A 27,681-nucleotide genomic window follows, 5' to 3' on the forward strand; every position below is an offset into this window, starting at 1 on the left:
AGGGCTGGGCTCAGCTCTTCCTTCTCAAAGCTGGCTGCTCAGCTGTCATCTAATTGCCAGCTCCTACCTCTCTACAGTGACTTACCTGTTGATGATCCTGCTTGTCAGTCTTGCCTACTTAAACCGTCCAGTCCAGATGATCTCTGCCTTCGCCTTGGTCACATCTCAAGACGCTCTCCTGTGTTCCTGTTAAAGACGTGCTTGGCTGACATTCCTTCTGGCTCCAGATCCTGCTTGCTGTTCTACTACGCTAATCTCTGGCTCCCGAACGTTTTGGCTTGTCTGACTATCCTTTCCAGTTCCTGAACTCTGGTTATGTTTTGACTACGTTTACTCTGTTTACTTCTTTTTATTATTATTATTAAACAAGTGTGATTTAACTGTACTTCTGTCTCAGTCTGATTCATGGTTTCTGACAGTAAACAACTCACCCCTCTAACCAGATAAACCAACAAAGGGAACTTATCAAATGTTTGGATATGGGCAACCTTTCGCCCCCCCAAATTTTTTTTAAAGCGGGGTTCCACACAAATTTTGAACATTATCCCTATGCATTCTCTTCCTTGCCTAGATGCTGACATGCTGTGTAAAAAAATTTAAATCGCCGTAATTACCTTTTTTTTTCTAATCTTAGCACTTCCTGGTTTTCCTCCCATGGAAGTAGGCGTGTTTCTAGCCTCTCCCAGACCTCCCACAGTCCCCTGGGAGCTAGTCTCAGGCTTCCCAGCATGCATTGTGCAACAGCGTCATCACAACATCTCGGTGAATGCTGGGAGCACAGCATTCACCGCATCCAGGAAATACATGCTTGTGGGCTTCAAATGCCCACAATGAAGATGGAAACCACCTTCAGTGAATTTTATAAGTTATTCTTTACAACGAAATCGCACACAGGCAGACTTATTACACAGAACATGTGAGTAGATAATCATGAGAAGAAAAGTTTGTGAATGAACTCCAAAAAAAAAAAAAAATGATAGATAGGTGGACCCCCGCTTTAAATTGACATATCTGAAGAATTCTTCGCAGCACTGACTTCTATAGAATCAGCAAAACCTCAGGTCTGGATGGGCAAACATTAAACCACTATAAAATCTTTAATGCGCATCTATGGTCACAATTTAAAATCATATATTAAATTCAACAATGTATTTCATTTTTTCTAGCCTATTTCTGTAAATCTAGACAAACTTGGTATGTAAACTATTTTGTGAAGTTGACCAAATAATGTATTTCCTTGAATTCTGTAACACGTATTCACTATGCCCTGTTTATAGGCACTGCTGTTTCACCAAATTAAAGCTTGCCTTCCGAACTACAGAGGTACCGAGAGGAGTGTCAGCAATCATACATACATACACACTACTAGTAAAACAAAATACATCCACACACCAGCAAACAGGAAACAATTAAAAAGGGGGCGTCCACCCTGAGCTCGTTTGGCTGGGCTTCCCCTATGGGTCATAGGAGTGCAATTAATTTTGCACTCCTGTGACAAGTTTTCAGAGAGCGGTCTGAAGACCACTCTCTGCTGACGCCACTGGGATCAGTCCAGGGACCGCATCATCAAGACCAGGGGTCTCCAAACTTTTCAAACAAAGGGCCAGTTTATTGTGCATTAGACTTTAGGAGGGCCGTATTGTGGCCAGCGGGGGCAGAAAATGTCCTGGGCCCAGCATCAGTGAGAATATATATGGCGGAGGAGTCTTGCCCCTATTAGTAGGAGGAATAGTATCCCATCATTGGTATCAGAGGAAGAAATAGTGCCCTCTTGTTGGCTGTCAGTGGGAGGAATAGTGCCTCATATCAGAGGGAGAAATAGTGCCCCAAGGGCTGGATAAAGGCTAGCAAAGGGCCACATCTGGCCCTCAGGCCACAGTTTGGAAAGTCTGAATCCGCCAGATGCCTGGACTGATGCCGCTGAGAGACTGAGACGGCTGCTCCCCACCCCTCCACAGCTCCACAGCTCAGAGCTCCAATGAGCGTGAAGGAGCAGAGAGGAGAGCTGCTGACTGAGAGGCAGCAGCTCTATGCTCGGGGAGCTGAGAGAACTGAGCCATCGGCAGCGTTCGATGGCTCAGTTCTCAGTGCAGAGACGCAAGGGGACAGATGTGGCATCGTTCCGATACTGCATCCACCTAGATAAGTATGATGGGTCAAAAAAAACAAACCAACCCATACTTCTCTTTTAAATGTGAAGATTCAAGTAAACTACAATCATATAGCCAAAATGCCTAACAGCAAACCTAACAAACTATATACAATATGTATAGTAAACATACAAGATGGAACACATAGGTCACAGGGAATACCGGGGATGCAAGGAAGGGGGAAACCAGGACTAGGTACAAGAACGGGAGCAGATATAAGCCAGCTGGGTGCAGTATTCAAGATGCAGGACGGGAGCAAGATCAGAGCAGCATTTAACTTAGCACAGCAAGCAATTCAAAGCACTGACGCAATGTGTATCAGTAGAAAAGAGTCTTAAGTACCCTCCCGGTAATTACTAGAAACTGCTGGCTGACACTCGCTGGTGGACACTGGAACTACAACTTTCCACCCAGGGAACCACTGTGCCACCAGCAGGTGATTCAGGTCCTGACAAGCTGTTTCAAGAGGAAGAGTCATTAACCACTTCCTGCCCAGCCTATAGTCAATTGACGACTGGGAGGGACATTGGTCGATCCGAGTGGATGTCATATGACGTCCTCCCAAATTGCGCTGCAGCCGATGACTGATCAGTGCACCAGCTCGCTGCCGGTACCATGTGATCGCTGTGACCAAACACTACAATTCTAAATAGATGGCTTCCTTCCATGCCATCCATTGTGTACAATTGTGTTGCTAGCTGTGATTGATCACACTGATCACATGGCACAGACAGGGCCAAGCACAGCCCATCTGTACCATGTGATTAGCTGTGACCAATCACAGCTAATCACAACAAAATACTGAATTAATCCGTTTCATTCAGTAAAAATGGTTGCTTATACCTGTGAAATTCACTGGTATAAACAATCATAATGTACTAAAAGAAATAAAAATCCTGAACACTTCCCCATAGTACAGTGTTGCTCTGGTCACAGTGTGTATTGTGAAAACTTTTTTTTTTAATCTTCAAAATTCACTAATTTATACGCATCCTACCAACAACTTTGCAATCCGTTTGCAAGCTCAGTCATACCGAAACACTACTATGCCAGCAAGTGCTCTGACTCACTGTATCTCAACTCTTTAAACATTGTCAAATCTACTTACCTGCAGGGAGGACAAATTTGCTCATCCACCCTCTGAAGAACTAAAAACTACAATCTGGCAACTCTCACAAGCCTCCTTATCTATCTAAAATATAATCTCATGTTCCACTGGTACAAAAGCCCAGCCAGACTACATGCAATCTTCACCACCTGCTCGCCCCAGTGTAGGAGGGGCTGTGAAAATAATGCCACATTTGCCCAGATATGGTGGACCTGCCTCAATCAAAACTTTCTGGAAAATCATAGCTGCATACAAAGACATGCAAGTGATCCGTCTCCCCTTGAAACTCTGGGCTCATTTGTTTCACTGTAGAGGCTTACCAGCCGGGCAATACAGGCTATCAATTTCTTCTCACTTGCTAAAAATGCAGAAAAATCCCTTATCCAACTCTATTGTAGAATACCACCAGCACTCTCTATTAAACTATGGTTTCTAAATAATAGAACAAATTTGACTTGGGAGGAACTTACACAGTGCACATGCACTGTTATAAACATTGCGGTCATAAGAAAAACTTTTCAAACTTTTACATTCTTTTGTAGATTTCTTCTTTTTTTTTTTAGTATGGCTAAAGCTTTTTTTTGGCCCTATTATGCATCACAGGAGTGTCCTTTGTTCTGCACTCCTGTGACTCCTTTTCAGCTAACGTCACTCATACGATCCATGCTCTGCATACCGACTTTACAGTTGGGATCCACCCAGAAGCCTGGACTTGCAGATGGCTCAACTTCTCAGCAAGCTTCTGGGAGATTAAGCCAGTCACTTCCACCTTCTGCACAGCTAGCTGCTCCAGTGAGCGCTGCAGGGACATAGCAGAAAGCCAGTGACTGTTCTCTGAAGACTGAGAACTGAGCGATCAGCGGCTTGATCAGTGGGGGACAGATGCAGTATTGGACTGATGCTGCATCAACCTAGGCGAGTATGGCAGCTCTCAAAACATGTAAAACAGATTAAGGCCACATTCACGCAGCCAGTTACATGCAGCCACTGGATTCCACTGGCAAGAATCAGCGGATTCTTGCAAATGGAATGATTAGGGCATGTGAAGAGCAGCTGCCGCTCGGCCTGATGATTGGCTGACAGCAGCAGCCACTGTTTGCATGTAGCCGCACACAGACAGGTTAGCATATGTTTGTCGCATGTAGAAGTGTAGAAGGTAAATGCCACTAACAGTTTTGGAAACACAGGAGTTAAATAACCTTTCTAATACTGTTTAAGAAAGGCTCATATTAGCGGCAAAAATAGTCTTGGAACATTTTGTATTTCACCTAGGAGACAAATTTAGGTGTGTCCAAGTGACATTACTTCATAGGTCTAATTGTCATCCAAAAATCACACTTAGACATTCCACAGTCTCAATGGCGCAGGGCCTAAACTGACACTTTCTGTAGAACCTAAACGGGACAACGCTCAATAGTCTCTTCATGTTTTAACTTCATTTTGCAGAGTTTACAATTGTGTCCTCTAACTGGAATATCCTCAATAATTGCAACTATATATATTAGGGATGCACCGAATGGGTTTTTTGGTGCCGAAACTGATACCGAAAATAAATCTTCCTTGATCCCGAAAACTGAAACCGATACCGAAACACCGATACTGAAAGTGACTGTTTTTAAAAATATTTTTAATACAGGAGATGGTCAGAGACAGGGGACATGGTACAAGAGATGGTCAGAGACAGGGGACATGGTACAAGAGATGGTCAGAGAGTGGGGACATGGTACAGGAGATGGTCAGAGAGTGGGGACATGGTACAGGAGATGGTCAGAGACTGGGGACATGGTAAAGGAGATGGTCAGAGACTGGGGACATGGTACAGGAGATGGTCAGAGACTGGGGACATGGTACAGGAGATGGTCAGAGACTGGGAACATGGTACAGGAGATGGTCAGAGACTGCGGACATTGTACAGGAGATGGTCAGAGACTGCGGACATGGTACAGGAGATGGTCAGAGACTGCGGACATGGTACAGGAGATGGTCAGAGACTGCGGACATGAGATCAATGCAGCCTCACCACTGCCCGTCAGATGCAGCCAGCCAGTGTCCCCAGTAGTGCAGCCAGTGTCCCCAGTAGTGCAGCCAGTGTCCCCAGTAGTGCAGCCAGTGAAGGGAGAGGAGAGCCGTCGCCTGTTTGATTACAGCGACGGGAACATCACAGCTTTCATTTCAATAGCTGTGTGTTCCCCACTGCGCATCGTCACATACAGCCCCTCCCCCTTTTCCGGGCACTTTGATAGACAGATCACCCGTCCCATTGGATGGGTGATCTATCTATCAAAGTGCCCGGACAAGGGGGAGGGGCTGCATGTGACGGCGCGCAGCGGGGAACACACAGCTATTGAAATGAAAGCTGTGATGTTCCCGGCGCTGTAATCAAACAGGCGGTGGCTCTCCTCTCTTCCACAATATAGGAAGCCCCCGTGATAGGCGGCACCAGGGGCAGGGGCGGAGCCCCGCCCCCGCCCAGGCCCTGCCCCTTTCGGTATCGGCAAAATTTCTCTTTCGGCTTTTTTCCGAAAAGGCCATTTTCGGCCGATATGTTTCGGTGGTCGAAATTTTGGTGCATCCCTAATAGATATCTAGATAGATAGATAGATAGATAGATAGATAGATAGATAGATAGATAGATAGATATCTCTATCCATCTATCTCAGACTAAGTCTCTTCAGTATGTGTTAAATGTATCAACTGTTGTGGATCACACTCATACCGGTTATACATTCACTAATTTTTCATTTGGTAGCATAGCATCTTCCAAGGGGAAAATAAATAAATGTATATACACTATATTGTCAGAAGAATTGTGACGCTTGCCTTTACACGCACATGAACTTTAATGGCAACTTAGTCCAAAGGGTTCAATATTGAGTTGGCCCACCCTTTGCAGCCAACACAGCCTCAACTCTTCTGGGAAGGCTGTCCACAAGGTTTAGGTTTAGGAATGTGTCTATGGGAATGTTTAACCATTCTTCCAGAAGCGCATTTGTGGGGTCAGGCACTGATGTTGGACGAGAAGGCCTGGCTCTCAGTCTCTACTCTAATTCATCCCAAAGGTGTTCTATCAGGTTGAGGTCAAGACTTTGCAGGCCAGTCACATTTCTCCAACCCAAACTCGCTCATCGAAGTCTTTAGGGACCTTCTTTTCACACTGGTGCGCAGTCATGTTGGAACAGGAAGGGGCCATCCCCAAACCACAAAGCTGGAAGCATGAAATTGTCCAAAATGTCTTACTATGCTGACACCTTAAGAGTTCCCTTCACTGGAATGAAGTGGCCAAGCCCAACCCCTGAAAAACAACCCCACACCTTAATCCCCCTCGAACAAATGAATTGAACCTGTTCACAGGTTGTTCTACGTGTATTAGAACAGAAGATTTGCATTATGGATGTGCAGCTGCAGCAACTACGTGATGCTACCATGTCCATATGGACTAAAATCTGAGGAATGTTTCCAACTTCTTGTTGAATCTACGCCACAAAGAATTAAGGCAGTTCTGAAGGCAAAAGGGGAACTAACACAAGGTGTATCTAATAAAGTGTCTAGGGCGCGCGTGTGTGTGTGTGTGTGTGTGTGTATATGTATATGTATATATATATATATATATATATATATATATATATATATATATATATATATATATATATATATACATACATATACACACACACACACACACATATACACATACACACATTGTATATGTATATATATATATATATATATATATATATATATATATATATATATATATACACACACACATACATACATACAGATACACACACACAGATACACACACACACACTCAGTCAGGTCCATAAATATTGGGACATCGACACAATTCTAATCTTTTTGGCTCTATACACAACCACAATGGATTTGAAATGAAACAAACAAGATGTGCTTTAACTGCAGACTTTCAGCTTTAATTTGAGGGTATTTACATCCAAATCAGGTGAACGGTGTAGGAATTACAACAGTTTGTATATGCACCTCACACTTTTTAAGGGACCAAAAGTAATGGGACAATTGGCTGCTCAGCTGTTCCATGGCCAGGTGTGTGTTATTCCCTCATTATCCCATTTACAAGGAGCAGATAAAAGGTCCAGCGTTCATTTCAAGTGTTCTATTTGCATTTGGAATCTGTTGCTGTAAACTCTCAATACGAGATCCAAAGAGCTGTCACTATCAGTGAAGCAAGCCATCCTTAGGCTGAAAAAAAAAAAAACAAACCCATCAGAGAGATAGCAAAAACATTAGGTGTGGCCAAATCAACTGGTTGGAACATCCTTAAAAAGAGAGAATGCACCGGTGAGCTCAGCAACACCAAAAGACCCGGAAGACCACGGAAAACAACTGTGGTGGATGACCAAACAATTCTTTCCCTGAAGAAAATACCCTTCACAACAGTTGGCCAGATCAAGAACACTCTCCAGGAGGTAGGTGTATGTGTGTCAAAGTCAACAATCAAGAGAAGACTTCACCAGAGTGAATACAGAGGGTTCACCACAAGATGTACACCATTGGTGAGCCTCAAAAACAGGAAAGCCAGATTAGAGTTTGCCAAACATCTAAAAAATCCTTCACAGTTCTGGAACAACATCCTATGGACAGATGAGACCAAAATCAACTTGTACCAGAGTGATGGGAAGAGAAGAGTATGGAGAAGGAAAGGAACTGCTCATGATCCAAAGCATACCACCTCATCAGTGAAGCATGGTGGTGGTAGTGTCATGGTGTGGGCATGTATGGCTGCCAATGGAACTGGTTCTCTTGTATTTATTGATGATGTGACTGCTGACAAAAGCAACAGGATAAATTCTGAAGTGTTTCGGGCAATATTATCTGCTCATATTCAGCAAAATGCTTCAGAACTCATTGGATGGCGCTTCACAGTGCAGATGGACAATGACCCGAAGCATACTGTGAAAGCAACCAAAGAGTTTTTTAAGGGAAAGAAGTGGAATGTTATGCAATGGCCAAGTCAATCACTTGACCTGAATCCGATTGAGCATGCATTTCACTTGCTGAAGACAAAACTGAAGGGAAAATGCCCCAAGAACAAGCAGGAACTGAAGACAGTTGCAGTAGAGGCCTGGCAGAGCAACAACAGAGATGAAACCCAGCGTCTGGTGATGTCTATGTGTTCCAGACTTCAGGCTGTGATTGACTGCAAAGGATTTGCAACCAAGTATTAAAAAGTGAAAGTTTGATGGATGATTGTTAATCTGTCCCATTACTTTTGGTCCCTTAAAAAGTGGGAGACACATTTACAAACTGTTGTAATTCCTACACCGTTCACCTGATTTGGATGTAAATACCCTCAAATTAAAGCTGAAAGTCTGCAGTTAAAGGACATCTTGTTTGTTTCATTTCAAATCCATTGTGGTGGTATATCCAGCCAAAAAGATTAGAATTTTGTCAATGTCCCAATGTCTAATGTCTAAACCGCTGGCAACAAAAGTGAGTACACCCGTAAGTGAAAATGTAAAAATTGGGGCCAAAGTGTCACTATTTTGTGTGGCCGCCATTATTTTCCAGCACTGCCTTAACCCTCTTGGGCATGGAGTTGACCAGAGCTTCACAGGTTGCCACTGTCCTCTTCCACTCCTCCATGATGACATCACGGAGCTGGTGGATGTTAGATACCTTGCGCTCCTCCACCTTCCGTTTGAGGATGCCCCACAGATGCTCAATAGGGTTTACGTCTGGAGACATGTTTGGCCAATCCAACACCTTTACCCGCAGCTTCTTTAGCAAGGCAGTGGTCATCTTGGAGTGATGTGTTTGGGGCCATTGTGTTGGAATACTCCCCTGTGGCCCAGTCTCTGAATGGAGGGGATCATGCTCTGCTTCAGTATAACACAGCACATGCTGGCATTCATGGTTCCCTCAATGAACTGTAGTTCCCCAGTGCTGACAGCACTCATGCAGCCCCAGAACATGACACTTCCACCACCATGCTTGATTGTAGGCAAGACACACTTGTCTTTGTACTCCTCACCTGGTTGTCGCCACACACGCTTGACACCATCTGAACCAAATAAGTTTATCTTGATCTCATCAGACCACAGGACATGGTTCCAGTAATCCATGTTCTTTGCATTCTTGTGCATCATCATTAGAAGAGGCTTCCTTCTGGGACGACAGCCATGCAGACCAATTTGATGCAGTGTGCGGCATATGGTCTGAGCACTGATGGGCCGAACCCCCCACCCCTTCAACCTCTACAGCAATGCTGGCAGCACTCATACGTCTGTTTCCCAAAGCCAACCTCTGGATATGACGCTGAGCATGTGCACTCAACTTCTTTGGTCGACCATGGTGAAGCCTTTTCTGAGTGGAACCTGGCCTGTTAAATCGCTGTATGGTCTTGGCCACCATGCTGCAGCTCAGTTTCAGGGTCTTGGCAATCTTTTTCTAGCCTAGGCCATCTTTATGTAGAGCAACAATTCTTTTTTTCAGATGCTCAGAGAGTTCTTTGCCATGTGGTGCCATGTTGTACTTCCAGTGACCAGTATGAGAGTGATAACACCAAATTTAACACACCTGCTCCCCATTCACACCTGAGACCTTGTAACACTAATGAGTCACATGACATCGGGGAGGAAATATGGCTAACTGGGTCCAATTTGGACATTTTCACTCAGGGGTGTACTCATTTTTGTTGCCAGCAGTTTAGACATTAATGGCTGAGCATTGAGTTATTTTGAGGGGACAGCAAATTTACACTGTTATACAAGCTGTACACTCACTACTTTACATTGCAAAGTGTAATTTCTTCAATGTTGTCATATGAAAAGATATAATATTTACAAAAATGTGAGGGGCTTACTCACTTTTGTGAGATACTGTATACACACACTATATATATATATATATATATATATATATATATATATATATATATATATATACACACACATATATATATATACACACATACATACATACATACACTCTGTATACATTCTACTTTAAATTGTGTGTGTGTGTGTGTATATATATATATATATATATATATATATATATATATATATATATATATATATATATATATATATATATATATATATTTTCTGTGGACTTAAAATAATATATTCCAAGAGTCTTTATCCTACATGCAGCATGTGGGCAGGCTCTTTGGAGCAAATAAATCACTGTATGCATGTAGAGCTGGATAGAGATAGGTGGGGGATGGGCAGAGTTCTGTAGTCCAGCAGCCAGGGCTGACCAAGTTGGTTGGCATATCAATGTACTGTGTGTTTTCAGCATAAACAGTGAGTTACAAACACCATAGATTTCATCACTGAGACTGACAGTTCCTATTCACCATAAACTTTCTGCAACAAGGAAGGAACACCCCTAGGATCCCGAGACCTGAATATGAAGGCAAAATCTCTGCATGTGGCAGCCTTTGGACAGGCATGGTCTTGAGACTGGAGAAGCCCAAGTGAGTCTGCACTGCATCTGTGCAGTCATTTACTTGTTTGTCCTTTGCTGCATGTGGCTGTGTACCCTGTACAACCACTTTTACCTACAGGTAAGCCTATATTAAGGCTTTCCTGTAGATGCTTGAAATATCTCCTAAACCTCCACGGTTTAGCAGATATTTACAAAAAAAGTCGGTAAAGTGCATGCGCACTTTAGAAAGGGCACATCGTGCTGTTTCTAATAGGGGTCATGCCGTGACTGGCGGCTCCTGTGCGCATGCACGGGAGTGACGCCACATGACTCCGGCCAGTCACAGAGTCAGAGTTCGCAGCCAGGGAAGGAAGAGGGGTGAAGATGGACGCTCGCTGCCAGTGGGGACAGCAGTGACATTGCAGGCTCCGGTTTCAGGTAAGTGACACATAATGGGCTACTATGCGATGCATAGCAGCCCATTATGCTTTACCTTTGCAGGGAAATAAAGAGGAAGTAAAACACATCGGGGTTTACTTCCTCTTTAAGAATCTGCTAGCAGAATGTGCACTCTTCACTCTGGGAAGCACAATGCCTTCACAAGTCTTTCCAACAAAAAAGATACAAAGAAAATGTATTCTTCATTTACATTTTATTCATTGATATGAAACTTTTTTATTTTTCAGATCACAAATATTTGTAAAATATACAAGTTTCCCTTATATTGAAAAGTTTGAAGAGCATGCTCTTTGTGATCCAGCTTTAAAGTAGAACTATAGACAAAACTTTTTTTTTCTTTATTTTGGATAGAAGGGAGAGTAATAACTCGTCAGATTTTTTTTCGCCATCTGTGTCTCTTTGTAGAGATTTCCCTTCACTTCCTGCCCCATAGCCACACAGGAAGTGAGAGGAAATCCTTGCAAATTAAGGGAATTCTTTGGGGACCTCCAGGTCACCAGAACTTGTGTCCCCATTGGAAGATTTCCCCTCTATTACTTTCACTTCCAATGATAATGGTAAACTGGACAAATAGGCACAGACAGCAATAAAAACCTAATAGGGGCTCCAATTCCTCTCTGCTCTATCCAAAACTGAAAAAAAAAAAAAAAATTCCTTTAGTTATGCTTTAAGTGAAACCAACATTTGCATAACTGTAAGATGTGTTTTTTTGTTATGTAACGTCTTAAAACCTTACTAAAGTTGAAAAGAGAACATGCATGTTTTGATGAGAAAGACAAACCCTGACACAACTTGTGGGAAAAACCCCAGCTGCAACTCTAACCATGAAACTTCCCACAGAGTCTGGAACGCAAGTAGAGGCTCCAAAAATATCCAGCTGGAGCCAGCGTCTGCGTATTTTATCCATGTTCAGAATGAAGTGTCGGGCCACAGCACAACATTGGAGTGGGTGTCTGCACCTGCTACACTTCCAGGTCAGCTCTTATGTTTCACACTATATCACTCTGTTAGAGGACTCCGAAGAGAAGCAGAGTAACCATAAAGTGACATTAAACTCACATTATTAAAAAACATTGTCAGTACACGTTGTATTACACGCTGTTCATACTCTGTGACTATGGGATTTGTTTTCTGTATTCTGCAAGAAACCTGGTTCATCCAGCTACTCACTGACCCTCCCTCCTTGTCTGTGTCCCCACAACAGCCTGAGAATTTGGAGACTGGCCGTTGCCACATCTACTGAGCATTCTCAAATTTCAGTTCTTCATTTTCTCCTTTTTCCTTATCTGTACAGACCACAAGATTATAGTCACACATATTGGTGTATACACTCTGAAAAAAATTACAGCTCATTCTCTCCCTTCTCATCCATGCCCACTAAACAGCTAAACACTAGGGGGCGGGATATTACATGTTGGTTGATAGAGTGTGGCTACAATTACAGAGAGTTGGCGCCTCTAACAAAATAGACAGACTGGAGGGATATAAAAATGGTTACGATTGGCAGAACCTCCCCCTAGATAGCCCACACCATGCTTTTGCACAAAAAAATAAAGATTTCAAATGCATATTTGTAGAACAATTTAAAAGTTTTGATATTATGTATTTTTCTCTGTATTCTGAAGACTTTTTTTTTTTTTTGTTCTAAACTGTGACCGGCAACAGAGGACTAAAAGCTCCTTCCGCTGATGCTTTTAGAATTATGAAAAAAAGTTAATAAGATTTTTTATTAAAAAAAGTACAGTGCCCTCATCCATATACTTAAAGAGAAGGAATAATGTAAATTAAACAGTGTGTGTTTAGTTTTACTTTAAGATATACCAGATCTAATTAATAAACAGTTACAAAAAATAAATACAAGCTTAAAACACTTTCGAGATTTATTTGTAAGGAAAGGATTCATAATAAGGCTCCTGTCAGGGCTGGGCTCGGCCCTTCCTTCTCAAAGCTGGCCGCTCAGCTGTCAGCTAATTGCCAGCTCCTATCTTTCTACAGTGACTTACCTGTTGATGATATCCTGCTCGTCAGTCCTGCCTACTTAAGCCGTCCAGACCAGATGATCTCTGCCTTCGCCTTGGTCACATCTCTAGAGACGCTCTCCTATGTTCCTGTTAAAGACTTGCTTGGCTGACATTCCTTCTGGCTCCTGATCCTGCTTGCTGTTCTACTACGCTCATCTCTGGCTCCCTGACATTTTGGCTCGTCTGGCTATCCGTTCTGGTTCCTGAACTCTGGCTATGTTTTGACTGCGTTTACTGTTTACCTTTTTTTATTATCAATAAACAAGTGTGATTTAACTGTACTTCTGTCTCAGTCTGATTCATGGTTTCTGACAGCCCCTTGCATATGGGGCATCTAGCTGCTGTGCATCCCTCCTGGAATTTTAGTGCACCCAGAAGGGACTGCTACAACTTCCAACCCTGTTGACTGCAGCTTGTCAAAGTTTATGGTAGGTTGGGGCTGAACACTGTACCGAGTGTTACTTGTGTTTAGGGTCCTATACATTTAGAGATGTACACTCGCAACCCAGAGGACTGGATTGCGGGCAGGAAGCAGGTAGGCTCTGTATTGCATAACAATGCTTTATTTTCAATTCCAGCTATCCTGCATTAGTCAAGGGGAAAAAAAAATACATACTAGTGTATAATGAAATAATTACTCTCAAAACTCAGATTAACAAAAATATAATATAAATGACTGGGATTCCACACACATTTTAACAATGAGTTTGGAGTATTCAAGTGGAAAGTCAACCGAACCACTAAATAGAACTATTCTTATGTGCATTTCAAAAGTTTAACTCCCAAGATATTCAACTTTGTTTTGCCATTTTATGCTGTAAACCCCATTCCACAATGTAGAGAGAGAGCAAGATTCTGTGTTAAAGGTTTGTAGTTACCTCTGTTACCACCTCTATATCAACCTGCCTACTGGGTGAATACCTTCCTGTCCACTCTTGTAAGGCTTATCCAAATTCCTCCAGCTCCCAGTGCCTGAAACAAGTTAGGATGACACTCTGCAAAGTATTTCTAGTGTTAAAATTATTAAGATTTCAAAGTACAACTAAAAGGCTGATATATGGCCTGCTAAACAAGTCTCAAATCCAGTTACTAATGTGATGCACAAGTCCTGTAGATTTGTTCTTGTAGTGGAATTCCAGTCAAAATTGAAAATTTGCCCAGGATTAGTATGTTAAATATGTTTAACTTTGATATTATTAATTTTCAGGTTTTTGGATTGTGTCGCTTAGAAAGTTTATTCTGAGCCAGACATTGAGCCAATTCCTGTTCTTCATCAACAACAATTTGAGCTGAATTTGGCAGCCCTCAGGCACTTCCTGAAAAGGTTGTCGGTCTCTGTGTGAGAAATCAAGCCTAGCTTTCAGTAAACTCACCCTTGTCCTGCCTAGCACCACCCCGATCCCTCCCAGCCTTCTGCAGACTATGCAGCAGCTCCTCTCTTCCAAAACGGAGAGGGGATATCATTGTAAGGCTGGACTGCTCACTGCAATGTATACACCAACACATGACACACTGCAGTGTATACACCAGGGCTTGACAAACCCCAGGCACCAAGTCACTCACTGCAACTCCCGATGCCCCAGACATGCAGCTCCAGGCAACCGATCCTTCTTTCCCACCCCTCCCCCCCGGATGGTCTCCATGATTTCCCGGGAGGCGGGCGGGCCTCCTCTCCTCACACGGCCGCTCTCCCCAATGCCCGACCAGGGTCCGAGGATGAACAGCTTCTCTGGGGAAGCTGTGTTGCTCCTCTTTTGCTGCCCGTGCCACATCGCCGCCAAGCAGGCCCAAAGCTTTATTTAGAGGTATGCAGTGTAACATCACAGGACAAAGACAAACCAAAGTTGATGATATCCATTAATGGTAATATAAAAACATGAACAAAGAATTTATAGATATCAAACGATCAGACAAGATTCCAGCACTTCAGTATAAGGTGTCAAACTTCAAGCCATAGTGTCTACAGCAAGTATATCCTATATTGTGATGGGGAACATACAGAAAAGCTAATTTCATGCCACACTGAAATAGGAGGGAAAAAATTTTACAGCAAGAACTAGCATGTATGGTACCCACATGGGTTGTGGAAGGGAACATAAGCGATACATGGTAAAGGGCCCTTTGCCCCTTCCCCATACCAGTTGTACCCATCGGAGCATACCAAGTAATTTTTTTTAGTTTATGGAAGGAAAGAGTAGACACCCTAGATTTCTAGATAAAGGGTAAAAAGAAAAAGAATGAAAGGAGAAAGAAGAGAGAGGATGGGGTGCTTTGGTGGAGTCGACGGCACAAGACATCAAGATCCCATAGGGCAGTGGTTCTCAACTCCAGTCCTCAGGACCCACTAACAGGCCATATTTTAAGGCTGCTTTCAGCATAGCGCTAAAGCTTTTTTTTTTTTTTTTTACCCAAAAAAAACCAAAACAAACAAAAGAAGATAAAAACTCCCGTTTTGCTGCGCTTTCAAATCGCTGCCCATTCATTCCAATGGGCAGGTTGTTTTGGGAGCGCTAAATACAGCATTCCCAACCCACCCCAAAAGAAGCTGCTTGCAGGACTTTTCAGAACGTCCCGTAAGCGCACCCCCCCAGTGTGAAAAGACACACTGGAGTAAATTGGAGGCAGTTTTCAGGCACATTGGCAGAGGCTATTTCCAGCGCTAAAGCAACTGAAAACAGCCCCAGTGTGAAGCTGGCCTTAGTATTACCTTGGGGAGATGCAGACTAGAATACTGCAATCACTGAGTAGCAAATAACACCTGTCACATATTTCAGTTATCTTGCAAACCTGGCCTGTAAGGCCTCATTCACACATGAGGCCTTACCTGGCCTGTAAGGGCTCATTCTCACGGACGGACCTGAACGATCCATTCGTGTGAAAGGGGCCTTAGTGGAACCTGCGGACAGGGGTTGAGAACCACTGCCCTAGGGGAAGGAGCCTCAGTTAAAAGAGTAAAGACCCGTTCACACGATACGAAAATCGGAAAGTAAAAATTTCATCCAACGAACAACCTGCCGATTTTCGGATCGTTAGTATGGGTCTTTCGACAGCCGACTCTGATTTTTTGTCCGACAAAAGCTGGATGTGCAGGCTATAACATTTTTGTCGTACGTGCACTCAACGTCCGATTTTCGTTTAATTAGAACAGTTTTCGTCCGAAAAAAAATGTATGTGCAAGACTACGCATGCCCAGAAACAAAAGAATACATACAAAACTATTCAACACATTACGTCACTTCTGAAGCTGTATTCTGTCATACGAGAATTTTCACATGGTGAGTAACCTCTTCACTTTTGACAGAAGACTAGCATGCAAAAAAAAAATGGACGAACGGTCGTCCAAAAATCTGATCGTGTGTACAAGGCTTAAGTCAAATAATTCATCTGAAAAGCGGAACATATCCCAGAGCAGCAAGCGTGTGTTGTGTTCCTCCGTCTTGTCCCTAAGAGCAGACGTCATCCAAAAATTTCTGATAGCTGCCCTGGCTGTGTTCCTATGTCCGCACTGGGATACTTCTTTCATCCATTAATGTATTTTATTTAAAGTGTCTCTAATGCCGCGTACACACGATCGGACTTTCCACCAACAAAACCGTGGATTTTTGTTCGAAGGTTATTGGCTCAAACTTGTCTTGCATACACACAGTCACACAAATGTTGGCCAACAATTACGAATGTGGGAACGCAGTGACGTACGACGAGCCGAGAAATAGGAAGTTCAATAGCCAGTGCGGCTCCTTCTGCTTGATTTTGTGCGACGGACTTGTGTACACACGATCGGACTTTCCAACAACAAAGTTCTGTTGGCGGAAAGTCTGAGAGCAAATGTTGGATGGAGCATACACACGGTCGGACTTTAACAAGCTCACATCCAACATTTCCCGTCGGAAAATCCGACCGTGTGTACGCAGTATTTGGCTTCATTTAGATGTGCAGTTGGGTTGTAAAAATGTGCAGTAGAGACATGTTTTGGCCACCCTAAACTGCATTAGACAGCAGATGATGGTGTTTTACATGCTGCAGTCCTGATGTATTAGGCATAATAATGAGTTCCCCCCTATGACAGGTTTTTAGTGCCAGGCTGGGTTCACACTATTGCAAATTGGATGTGTGTTTCCCTGCATCCAATTCGCATGTCAAGAGATTGTGATGCTTCTCTATGGAGCCGGTTCACACATAACCGGGACTGCTTTGGAGCAAATTGCACAGGAGTCCTGTGCATCTTCTGGTCCATTTCGGGTCCAGGATGGAAATCGGACCTGAAACAGTGAATGGGAGACGCATGGGACTCCTACTGTGAGCCGCTCTGTGCTGCAGTGTGAACCCAGTCTTACTCTCTGGCCAGGCTGATGTAATAGCGTTACATTAGAGATATTGACTGGCCACTCTGCTGTGAGCAGGTTAGTGGGCGCAAATTACTGGCCTTACCCCGGGCGCTGACAAACCATACTACGCTTAAAAAAAAAAATTTTTAGCTCCTAGATTCCTCCTTTGGCTCCTAAATTCAAAGCAAATTTGTCAAGCCCTGGTATACACCAATACATGACACACACATACTGCAAGGAGGAATCCAGTTCATTATACAGCAGCCTTTGTGTTAGACACTACAAAGTTGGATTATGTGGAGTTCTCTGCTTGCCATGCATTACACCCACACTACAATGTTGGATCGTGCGGCGTTCATATATCATGTATAGTGATCATCGTAGATTGAGCTGAGACCCCAGAGCACTTCCAGCTACACTGACAGTTCCCCCTGCGTCCAGCTTTCTTCTCCTGTGATGGTCTTGCCTGAAGTCCTGCACAGCTATACTGTATATGTGTACTGGACCTCCCAGCCCTCCTGTGTGAATGGTTCTTTTTGTCTCATGAATGAAGATGCACAAAGCATTCTTATTCATGAGAAAAAAAACACTGTGCAGGACCCTATGATCAGCTCCTCCCATCCTGTATACGCGCACTGGCTACACAGGAATAGGCTCACTTCCTGGAAGTGATGTCACTAGCCTTCAAGAGGTTGTAAACCCTCGCATTTTTTTCACCTTAATGCATCCTATGCATTAAAAGGTGAAAAAACACCTGTCAGTCACCGGTCCCCCATTTTACTTATCTGAGCCCCGTATTTCTGTCGGCGGAGACGCACTCTCCCTCTCTCCACGGGGTTCCGGCTCTTGATTGGATAGATTGAAAGAAGTGCAGCCAATAGCTTCCGCTGTTGTCAATCAAATCCAATGACGCGAGCTCCGGCATTCGTGTCTATGAACGCAAATGCTGGACTCGAGAGCGCCCTCGCAAGGTAAACCCCCCCCACAGGAGAGCTGCGAGAACCGCTGGGGGACCCCAGAAGACGAGGTTCGGGCCACTCTGTGCAAAACGAGCTGCACAGTGGAGGTATGATATGCTTGTTATTTAAAAAAATAAATAAAATAAAAATAAGCCTTTACAATCACTTTTAGTAACCACACCCACTGGCTGCTCTTAGACTCAGAAAGGTGAGGGATTGAAGTCATGTGACAGGCACTGGATACTGCAAAATAAAAGGTACAAAGACATTTGAGACATAAGGCTAAGCTTACATTAATGATTGCAGGGGATAATCTAAGCATTAGGCTTCACTTCCACTTTAAGTTGAATTTGTATGCAAGTTGAAAACAGGTACATTTTTGAGGTGTAACTCCAGCCAAAAAAATATATTTTTACGTTTTTTTTGGATAGCATACGGAAGGGGTAACACCCCTGTAATGTTTGTTTTGCTGTCTGTGCCCCTCTTCAGAAGAAAATTTTGGGTTGTCATAGAAACAAAGATTGGTGGTAAAGCATCAGTAAAGACACCTTTTTCCCCACAATAACTTTTACAGGAGAGAATTTCCATTCCTAGAGGCAGATTTCCTCTCACTTCCTGTTGTCTCCCTCCGTTTCTAAGTAAGAGCTGTATATAAGTCGGACGTATGTAACTCGGGGACTCCCTGTATGTGGATATGTGAAAGACTGCACTCTGAAAATCTCCATCAATTAACTTTTTTATATACTGCAGTATGATATTATTTACTTAAATACTAACACCTATACAAACTTATCAAAGACACACCCAACTGAGTACATCTTGTCTATACACATCCTGAGGAAACAATTCAAAAGACTATTTATTTCCAAATCCTCAACCCAAGCTAGGAAGAGGAGTGCACTGCCTCAAGCAAGTGCCATCAGCTCATCAAGAAAGCCCATTAGTACAAAGATGTTACTACCATGATTGGGAAAAGTAGAAGTGAAGGGGTGAAATTAAAAGCATCTTTCAACAAGGTACTTTTATTCCTAGAATTTCTGAGAGTCTGATGGCAAAAGAAACATAATTAAACCTGCAATCAATGCCTACAACCCGCATGAAAGAGAAAAGTGATGGGTGCATAGTAGAAGTATATCCCTTAAGTGGCTGTGTGAGGGATGAACCAAAGTACTTAGAACAGGTCTAGAAAAAATTTCCAATACAGCAAATCAAGTAGTTCACATAACTATGAAAAATGAACAGTAGTTTTGAAATAATTTTTGAAATTTTATTACTCAATAGCAAACAAAAGTCCACACACATCACAAAGTATGCAAAGCTATTTTTACTGATTTAATATAGGTATAAGGCTTTAGAACTTAAATCACTAGGGAAAAAACAACACTGTACCCCAGTTATATTGCTTTCTACAATTTAAGGAGAACCCGTCAGGAACAGGCAGTTGTAAGAATCAATCTCTACCCTGTAGGTATTATAGTTCAGACTTATTTCTCCAGTTGAAGTGGTAGTAAACTCTTTGTATTTAAAATCCACTGACAGGCAGGATTATTATAACAGAAGAGACCCTAGTGGCCAGTCAAGTGGAGGAAGATCCTAAATCCGTAAGAAAGATGGGGCAAGGATGGAAGCGCTGGGGATGCTGTCAGAGCATTTGTGCTGGAGGGCTCTCTTGGCAGGCAAGTCTGTCATAATGTGCTAGTATGCAGTGCATACTAGTACATTATGCCTTAGTCCTGCAGGGAAACCAGCTTTTTTAGTCATAGGAAACAAGTTTACTACTGTTTTAAAAGAAAAATGTCAGCTCAGTGTCTGGCTGTAAGGACAGAGGCTGACCGTCTTTTGCTTGAGCTCAGGGCTCTTTGGGCTGCAGGAGGTGAGTAAACCTGTCATTTAAAAGGTTACTAAACCCACAACAGTAAAATCAGTCTGTATATGCAGTAAAGCATGCTTGTTATGCTCAATGTGGGACCTTTGCATTGTGTAAGAAGGCTGTTTGATCAGGTCTTCTCTGATCCTCCCTTTCTACCACTATCCCCAATCCATCTCCTGATTTTCTCTTTGAGCTCGTGCATGTGTTCAGCACAGTGCCAATCAGCACTGTCCAGACAGAGGGTCAGGGGTAATGCAGCCTCCTAGGACAGTCAGAGTAGAATGAAATCTCCTCCTACAAGCTTTAACCAGACACTGATTAGAAGTCCCAAGACTGCTATATCCTGCTAATGGGAAAAGGTATTTAGCAGTTTGTATTTACTAAAATTATTGCATTTCCATGTTCTGTGTACTGTGGGAGACCAGATATAGTGAATGCAGGGTCCTGGGTTTAGTAACACTTTAAAGCTTTTAGATTTTCATGTAATGCTGGCAGCACCTTTGTTATATGACAGTTTTTGAGTGCCTGGTATAAATATTTATCCTAGACCAGATATAAAACAGCCTTACACTTGTGCTCTGACTGAAGTTAATAACTAAAAATAAAGTAGCTCCTGGAAAAAAGCGCTGTGCTACTATAACAAGTAAAAAAGACATTAAAATTATTTCATATGCCAATTGACTGAATCCAATTAAAGAATCCAGTCGAATTATGAAGTAGGATACCGTATATACTCGAGTATAAGCCGACCCGAATATAAGCCGACCCGAATATAAGCCAAGGCACCTAATTTTACCACAAAAAACTGGGAAAACGTATTTACTCGAGTATAAGCCAAGGGTGAGAAATACGCAGCTACTGTAAGTGGAAAAGAGGGTCAACAATGCCCATTTGCAGCCTCACTGTGCCCATTTGCAGCCATAGGTCCCCCAAACTTCAAACTCGGTAGTTAAGGGTTCCTAGATGCCCCCTAGCTGCAGCCAAAATTTGGGATCTCTGGACTCAAAGGATCCCGAAATGACATTGCTGCAGATGGACACAGTTGACCGATTTTGGAGCGTATCTCGGGGCCACTTGGTGCTAGGAACCCCAGTGGAACTAGCACTAAAACATATCCAAAGCTAGGGTTCCTAGCACCAAGTGGCCCCGAAATACGGGGCCCCAAATCAGTTCGGAAAATGTCAAGCACTTTTCTGCAGCAGAGAATGACATTTTCCGAACAGACTTTGGGGCCCCGTGTCTCAGGGCCACTTGGTGCTAGGAACCCCAGCTATGTTGTAGTGCTAGTTGCACTGGGTTTGCCCACCAAAATTGGGGTTCCTAGCACCAAGTGGCCCCGAGATACGGGGCCCAAAAGTTGGTTCGGAAAATGTCATTCTCTGCTGCAGAAACGTGCTTGACTCGAGTACAAGCCGAGGGGGGCATTTTCAGCACAAAAAAAATGTGCTGAAAAACTCTGCTTATACGCGAGTATATACAGTACATAAAATGAAACCAATAAATACAAGTAATTTTACTCTTCTCAGAAAATCCTCAGTTATTTGCACTGCTTTACTATAATGGCCATTTGTGTCTGAGCCCATGGCCCCCATTACATCATCCAGATTGACAGAGCAATTTATACAGGTCCAAGTAATGCAATACCATGTTTGCATCACAAGAATAGATTTTTTTTTTTTCTTGTTCATACCCAAAAATATATGACATGTATAGGAGGAGTGGCTGCACAATAGCAATATTTGTGGTTGAGTATGGAAGGACAGAAGCATGGGGACTATATGGCACATGCATGCTGCTAGTGAAGTTGCAAAATTGCACCAGGGTTATGCAGTCACCTTAATGATAATGGTCAGATTCATGCAGAAAACTTAGTGGAGGTATTTTTGTACGATTCCTGTGGCTTTATGAATCTTACCTCTATCAAATGGTTGGCAGTGACCCACACATTACTTGTATTAAATAAAGAAACAAAAAGCATATAATATATTTATTAAATTATACACGTCACAAAGCCAAAATGCATAATACCTAAATCGCATTTCACAAACAGCACTGCAACAAACATAGCTTCTCAGAACGTACATTATAATCTTAAAATAATAATTTTACCCAGAAATAATGGCTAGAATAAAAAATCCATTATAGCTGTGAATGTAGAAAGCCTCAACAAAATAACACAAGATCTACAAAGTAGAGAAGGCCTCTCTGAAGCTGCCAGTTAGCATAAGAGGAGGGATATAACAAATCTGTATGAAAACAGGACAGATACAACACAGTACAGCTAGTCCACTGCCATCTATAAATAGATCTTGTTTCACCGCTCTCAGGATGAAAAGGCACCAAGCAGGCAGTGAACAGAAGCTAGAAGCGGCATTATCACAAGTCAGCCATTAAATGCAGTATGGAATCCTCTCTCCATCTGAAAATAGTAGTTAAAGCTTTTAAAAATGCTGACCTCTTCCTAAATTGCCAACACCCCTCATTAAACCCTTTCAACACCAGATGGATTTACTACCCACAACAGAAGCCTGGAGGTGGGAAACGGTCACAGGACAGACATTGCAATTTAGGATCATTATGGCAGTAATAATGGAAGCCACAATGCTTTGTTTGTCACCTTATACTCTAGTAATATTTTAACTGAGAGTCATCTAGAAATAGGGTAACACAACTGTAACTAGAAACAAGTGAGAAAAGAGCAGAGCAGGAGGAGAAAAAAAAAGACAAACACAAACAATACAAATATTCTCATATACTATATAAATATATAAATATTCTCAGCATATTTCAGCCATCTGTTTAATTGTTCTAAAGCTGCACTTCAGGCACAAGGTTTTCTTTTTTTGTTTGACCAAATGAAATGCCAAATGAATTCTGATTTATTCATGAGCTAGTAAGGGAATCATTACTTTGAAACAGATCGTGCTGTAAGCTATATTAAAACTTTCCTAGATCAACTTGGCAACTGTTGCATTCAAAGTATAAACATTCACCTCAATGCCAAATTCTTCAATGCAGCATGACAAGATGACATTAGAAACAGACAAAAATCATACCTGGGTGAGTCTGGGAGCTCATGTCAGTCCAAGAGGATGCTTCAAGAAATTACAACCAGAGCCAACAGCCAGAAAAATGGCTAAGCAAAAGGACATGAAATAACCACTTTGTGGCAAAGGAAATCCAATATCGCCAACATGAAGCCACTGAGAAGGACTTCCAAACGTACTGTCCTGCAGAAGGAAAGCAAAGATTACTTAAAAAACAAAGTGCTGCCTTGAATTATACAATCCACTCCACCCATTATACTAAACCTGCAGTCACTGTATGTACCGTATACACTGATCTGTTCCAGATCTTCCTGTGAACAAGCTGCCTGCTGAGCTAGAAGATTCAGTATGCCCCACCAGCACTGCTTTCCTAAGGGATCACTTGGTAATTTAACACTTTATTTAATGGTCAGCATAAACAGTGACTAGATTGAAAAGCCTAAGAAAATACAGACTTGGGCTATGTAGCTGGTGATTATCATACAAGTATCATGTATTTTGTTTGTTTTTCTATCATTAAGACAATAAGCAAAAACACCAAAAGGACATTTTCGGGATGAGAGAGTATTTTCAGAAGCTTTGACTACAAAACAGAAGAAAAAAAAAATTAAAAGCAGACCCTCTGTTCAATGATTTAGACTCTGAGGGCACATAAAGCTTCAGAACCAAACAAATAATTATGCATTGCTTGTTTGATAGTTAGAAAATATATAGCTGCAGCACTAAATGTATCAGGTTCATAATTATGGGTTACGAATAATTAATGTAGTATTCTTGACAAGGTGCCCTTTCTGCTGAATTGAAGAGAAAAAAAAAGTATTTTACAGTACAGCAACAGACAAGCAGCACTGCAGAACTAGTGTACTACTCATCTACCAGTGAAGAGCTGTAACAAGGCAAAGGATCCTCATGTAAAGTGCAAACAAAATGTATTACAATTATGGCATTATCCCATAGAAAGCTTACTGAACAATGTGCAAAATTATTCTTTAAGAAGAGCACTTAATGCACAATGGTTAAAATTGATTCACCAAAGTCATGAGCTTAGTGTTGGAGGGGCATATACATTTATAGCTGAACATTTGCTAATGAAAACACAATTTAAAGTTGTGGTACTTATTAGCCAGTATGTGTAGCCATCTCAAAAACAACCAAACTGGTGTACAATACAGTCCCTGAAACCATGGTTTTATTACAACTTCTGGTCACAGTAAGCCAGGTACCACAAAATACAAATTAGAAGTATAGGAATTAATGAAAATAAAAACATACATACTAACCTAGGTGAATCTATCCCCTGCTGGCTCCAAGACCAAGAGATCAAGGACAGCTGATCACTCAGTTCTCAGTTTTCACTGAGCAGCCCCTCTCCGGAGCGCCATGCTGTGGAGGGGGTGAGAGTGGCTGGCTCAGGCCGAATCTGAGCCAGCTGCCAGGCAGGCATCTGGGTGGATCCCAACATTAAAGTCAGAATCTCTCCAGAGCTTCAACTGGCTCAGTGATATCAGCGGGCTTTAGCCTCTCAGTGACCCACTGCAGAAGTAAAGACAAAAGAGCAATGGCCCTTAGAGGGGCATGATTCTGGCTAAAATGAGAATCATGATTTTTTTGCTTAGACGATAGATCACGATTCTCTCACAATTCTTGTGGCGTAACATCATCTTTCACATTAAAACAAACAAAAAAAATTGGGCTAACTTTACGGTTTCGTTTTTTTTTTTTTTTTTTTTTATTCATTGAAGTGTATTTTTTCCCAAAAAATTGCATTTGAAAGACCACTGGGCAAATACAGTGCGACATAAAATATTGCAGCAATTGACATTTTATTCCCTAGGGTCTCTGCTAAAATATATATAAAGTTTGGGGGTTCCAAGTAATTTTCTAGCAAAAATTATTGATTTTAACTGAAGAAACAAGTGTCAGAAAAAGATTTAGACTTTAAGTGGTTAAACTTCCTGCATTTACACGTTAAAAACTTGGCAGACTGTCTGGATTTTTTCTTTACACACAGAAGTTTAGCCCTTTGATCTAAGAAGGAAGCATTAGTTACAATGTTTCATGTTAAAAACTTGGCAGACTGCCCAGAGGTTTTCTTTTGACAGTGAGTGAGCAGATAAGTCTCTCCACTTGTTATCTGAAAGAATCGGCAAACTCTGCAATAGAGATCGTCAGGGGGGTTGAATCGAGAGCACGATTTTTTTTAACGATTGTGCAGCTCTAATGGCCCTCCTTCTTCATTAAACAGGTATTATTTATACCTAGTTTTTCCTATATTCCAATGGAAAACACTTACAGGCCATTGGATTTATATTTGCGTAATGCAATCTACGGATTAGTTGCAAGGTTGACTAACTGGATCTGATACATTCATTTTTTTCTTCTTAAACTTGGTGGAGCCCTTTGGGCGTCAACATTTTTACTCTATTTCAGCATCGATAACGCAAGTATACATCACACACAAAAAAAAAAAAAAATGTACCTACTGTACCACAAATACAAAATCTCACTGCTATGAGCTGTCCTGCTTGACAGGTTGTCTCTTGGCGTACTCTCTGTTTTACTAAATAAAATCCAATTTGGAAAAAAAAGAAGGAAACATTACTAATTTCTCTTGCCTCTAAAGCTGGGTTGTGCATGAAAAACAAACTTACAAACCCAGAGATGTAGCGATGTTCTTTATGGATTAGCTGTGCACACCCAGTCCCACCCCTTCCATCTTCTTCTGATATCATGGTGAGGCCAGCTGTATCTTGCAGCCAGTACTGTGATGATGCGCATGTGCTGCTGCATGTCACCAGGGGGACAACTGTAAAAACTCATGAAAACTCATGAAAACTCATGAAGAGACAGCCAACCCCCATGATGATGCAGTGCAAGCGCCTTAGACCCCTTTTACACTGAAGGCACTTTTCAAGCATTTGAAAAGCGCCTCTCAAGCCTCCACAGTGTGAAAGCCAGAGTGCTTTCACACTGGGGTGGTGCGCTTGCAGGATGGGAAAAAAAGTCCTGCAAGCAGCATCTTTGGGGCGGTGTATACACGCTGCCAAAATGCCCTGCCCATTGAAATGAATCAGCAGCGGCTGCAAAGTGCTTTGGCAGCGCCACAACACGGGCTCTTTCAACCCTTTGTTTTGCCACAAGCGGCCGAAAAGTGCTGCTAAAACTAGCGGCGCCAGTGTGAAAGGCAGTCTTCTGGGGTGTGTGATGTGTGTATGCCAGAAGGTTGCAGGCAACTGCAACGTTATTCTCTTCTAGGTGAAAAACAAGAAAGGGTGGAGATGGTTTCCCTAAATAAAGTATTAAAAAAAAAAAGAGCATGAAAAAAAAAAAAAAATCCAAATGTGCAAGAGGAAAGGGGCAGTAAGGGAATGGGAGAAAGTGGATGGGGAAGGGTGAAAGTCTGTTTTAAGGAACTCCAAGAAAAATATTTTACAGTAGATCAAAAATCTGGTTTCTTTATTGTATTTTAAAAGGGACACATGAACAGAAGGAATTCTGAGACAACTGGGATGTCACAAAGTGACTGGGGAGAGGGCAACACAGCCAATACAATGCTCACAGGGCCAGTTGCAGCTCAAAGAACCACCTGAAAGCCCTTGTGTCCAAAACTGGCATCAGATGAGGTCTGAACATCCACCAAGTAAAAGAGAACATGCAACTAGTAGACCAGGTGGCAGCCTTGCAAAATCTGAGCATCAGATGCCTAATACAAAATTGTGAAAGAGGCATTTACCAACCGAGTGGAGTGTGTCTTGACAGGAAAAGGAGGAAGCTTGTCCTTTACAAGGAGCCTCAGGAATGACGAAGAGAGAGAGAGTTCATAAGCCTGTAAGTAGAGGTGGCTGAAGGCTTCCACCACATCCAAGCAACATCCGAATTTCTATCTCTTGACCATGATCTTCAACGGGGCTCCATTATCTATGCAGATGCCTTCAGGGAGAGAGGACTTGAGACCATGGATGTCAACAGAGGAGGCTGCAGGCATCAGATCTCAGTAAGTATGCATCTGTGGAGGTTGAGGGTGGGATCTGCTACATCAGTGGAGGGAGGCACATTGCCTGAAACCACTTATTCTTTCAGTAAAAACCCTGAAGGCTTTCTGTTTCTTGAACAATGCTAATGCCAGAGCAGTGGAAAGGTCTGTTAATTTTTGCAGAGGCTGCACAACATGAAGTGCTATCTGGTGGTAACATGATATTTCTGGGTTTTCTTGTTCACTCTTATTGAGTGAATGAGAACTTACAACACAGACATCCATAAGTGAGCTGATATTTGGATTTCTATGGAAAAGATTTGGGAGTCTGTGTACAAGATTTTTTACATAAGGCTTGT

At 42.3% G+C, this 27,681-nt stretch overlaps 1 protein-coding gene across 2 annotated transcripts in view; it reads right to left on the reverse strand.

Annotated features, from left to right (window-relative positions):
- HDAC4 (histone deacetylase 4) overlaps positions 1–27,681 on the reverse strand; it is a 393,738-nt gene that overhangs the window by 283,580 nt on the left and 82,477 nt on the right. Inside the window, exon 2 of one of the 2 annotated variants that reach the window (XM_073633682.1) lies at positions 23,359–23,532. The exons of the other annotated variant lie outside the window; for it this stretch is intronic. Within the exon in view, the coding sequence (XP_073489783.1) occupies positions 23,359–23,380 (22 nt within the window). The 5' untranslated portion in view covers positions 23,381–23,532. The remainder of the gene's footprint in view (positions 1–23,358; positions 23,533–27,681) is intronic. 2 annotated transcript variants of the gene reach the window in all.

Source organism: Aquarana catesbeiana, linkage group LG06 (genome assembly GCF_042186555.1).
Source record: "Aquarana catesbeiana isolate 2022-GZ linkage group LG06, ASM4218655v1, whole genome shotgun sequence".
Lineage (NCBI taxonomy): Eukaryota > Metazoa > Chordata > Amphibia > Anura > Ranidae > Aquarana > Aquarana catesbeiana.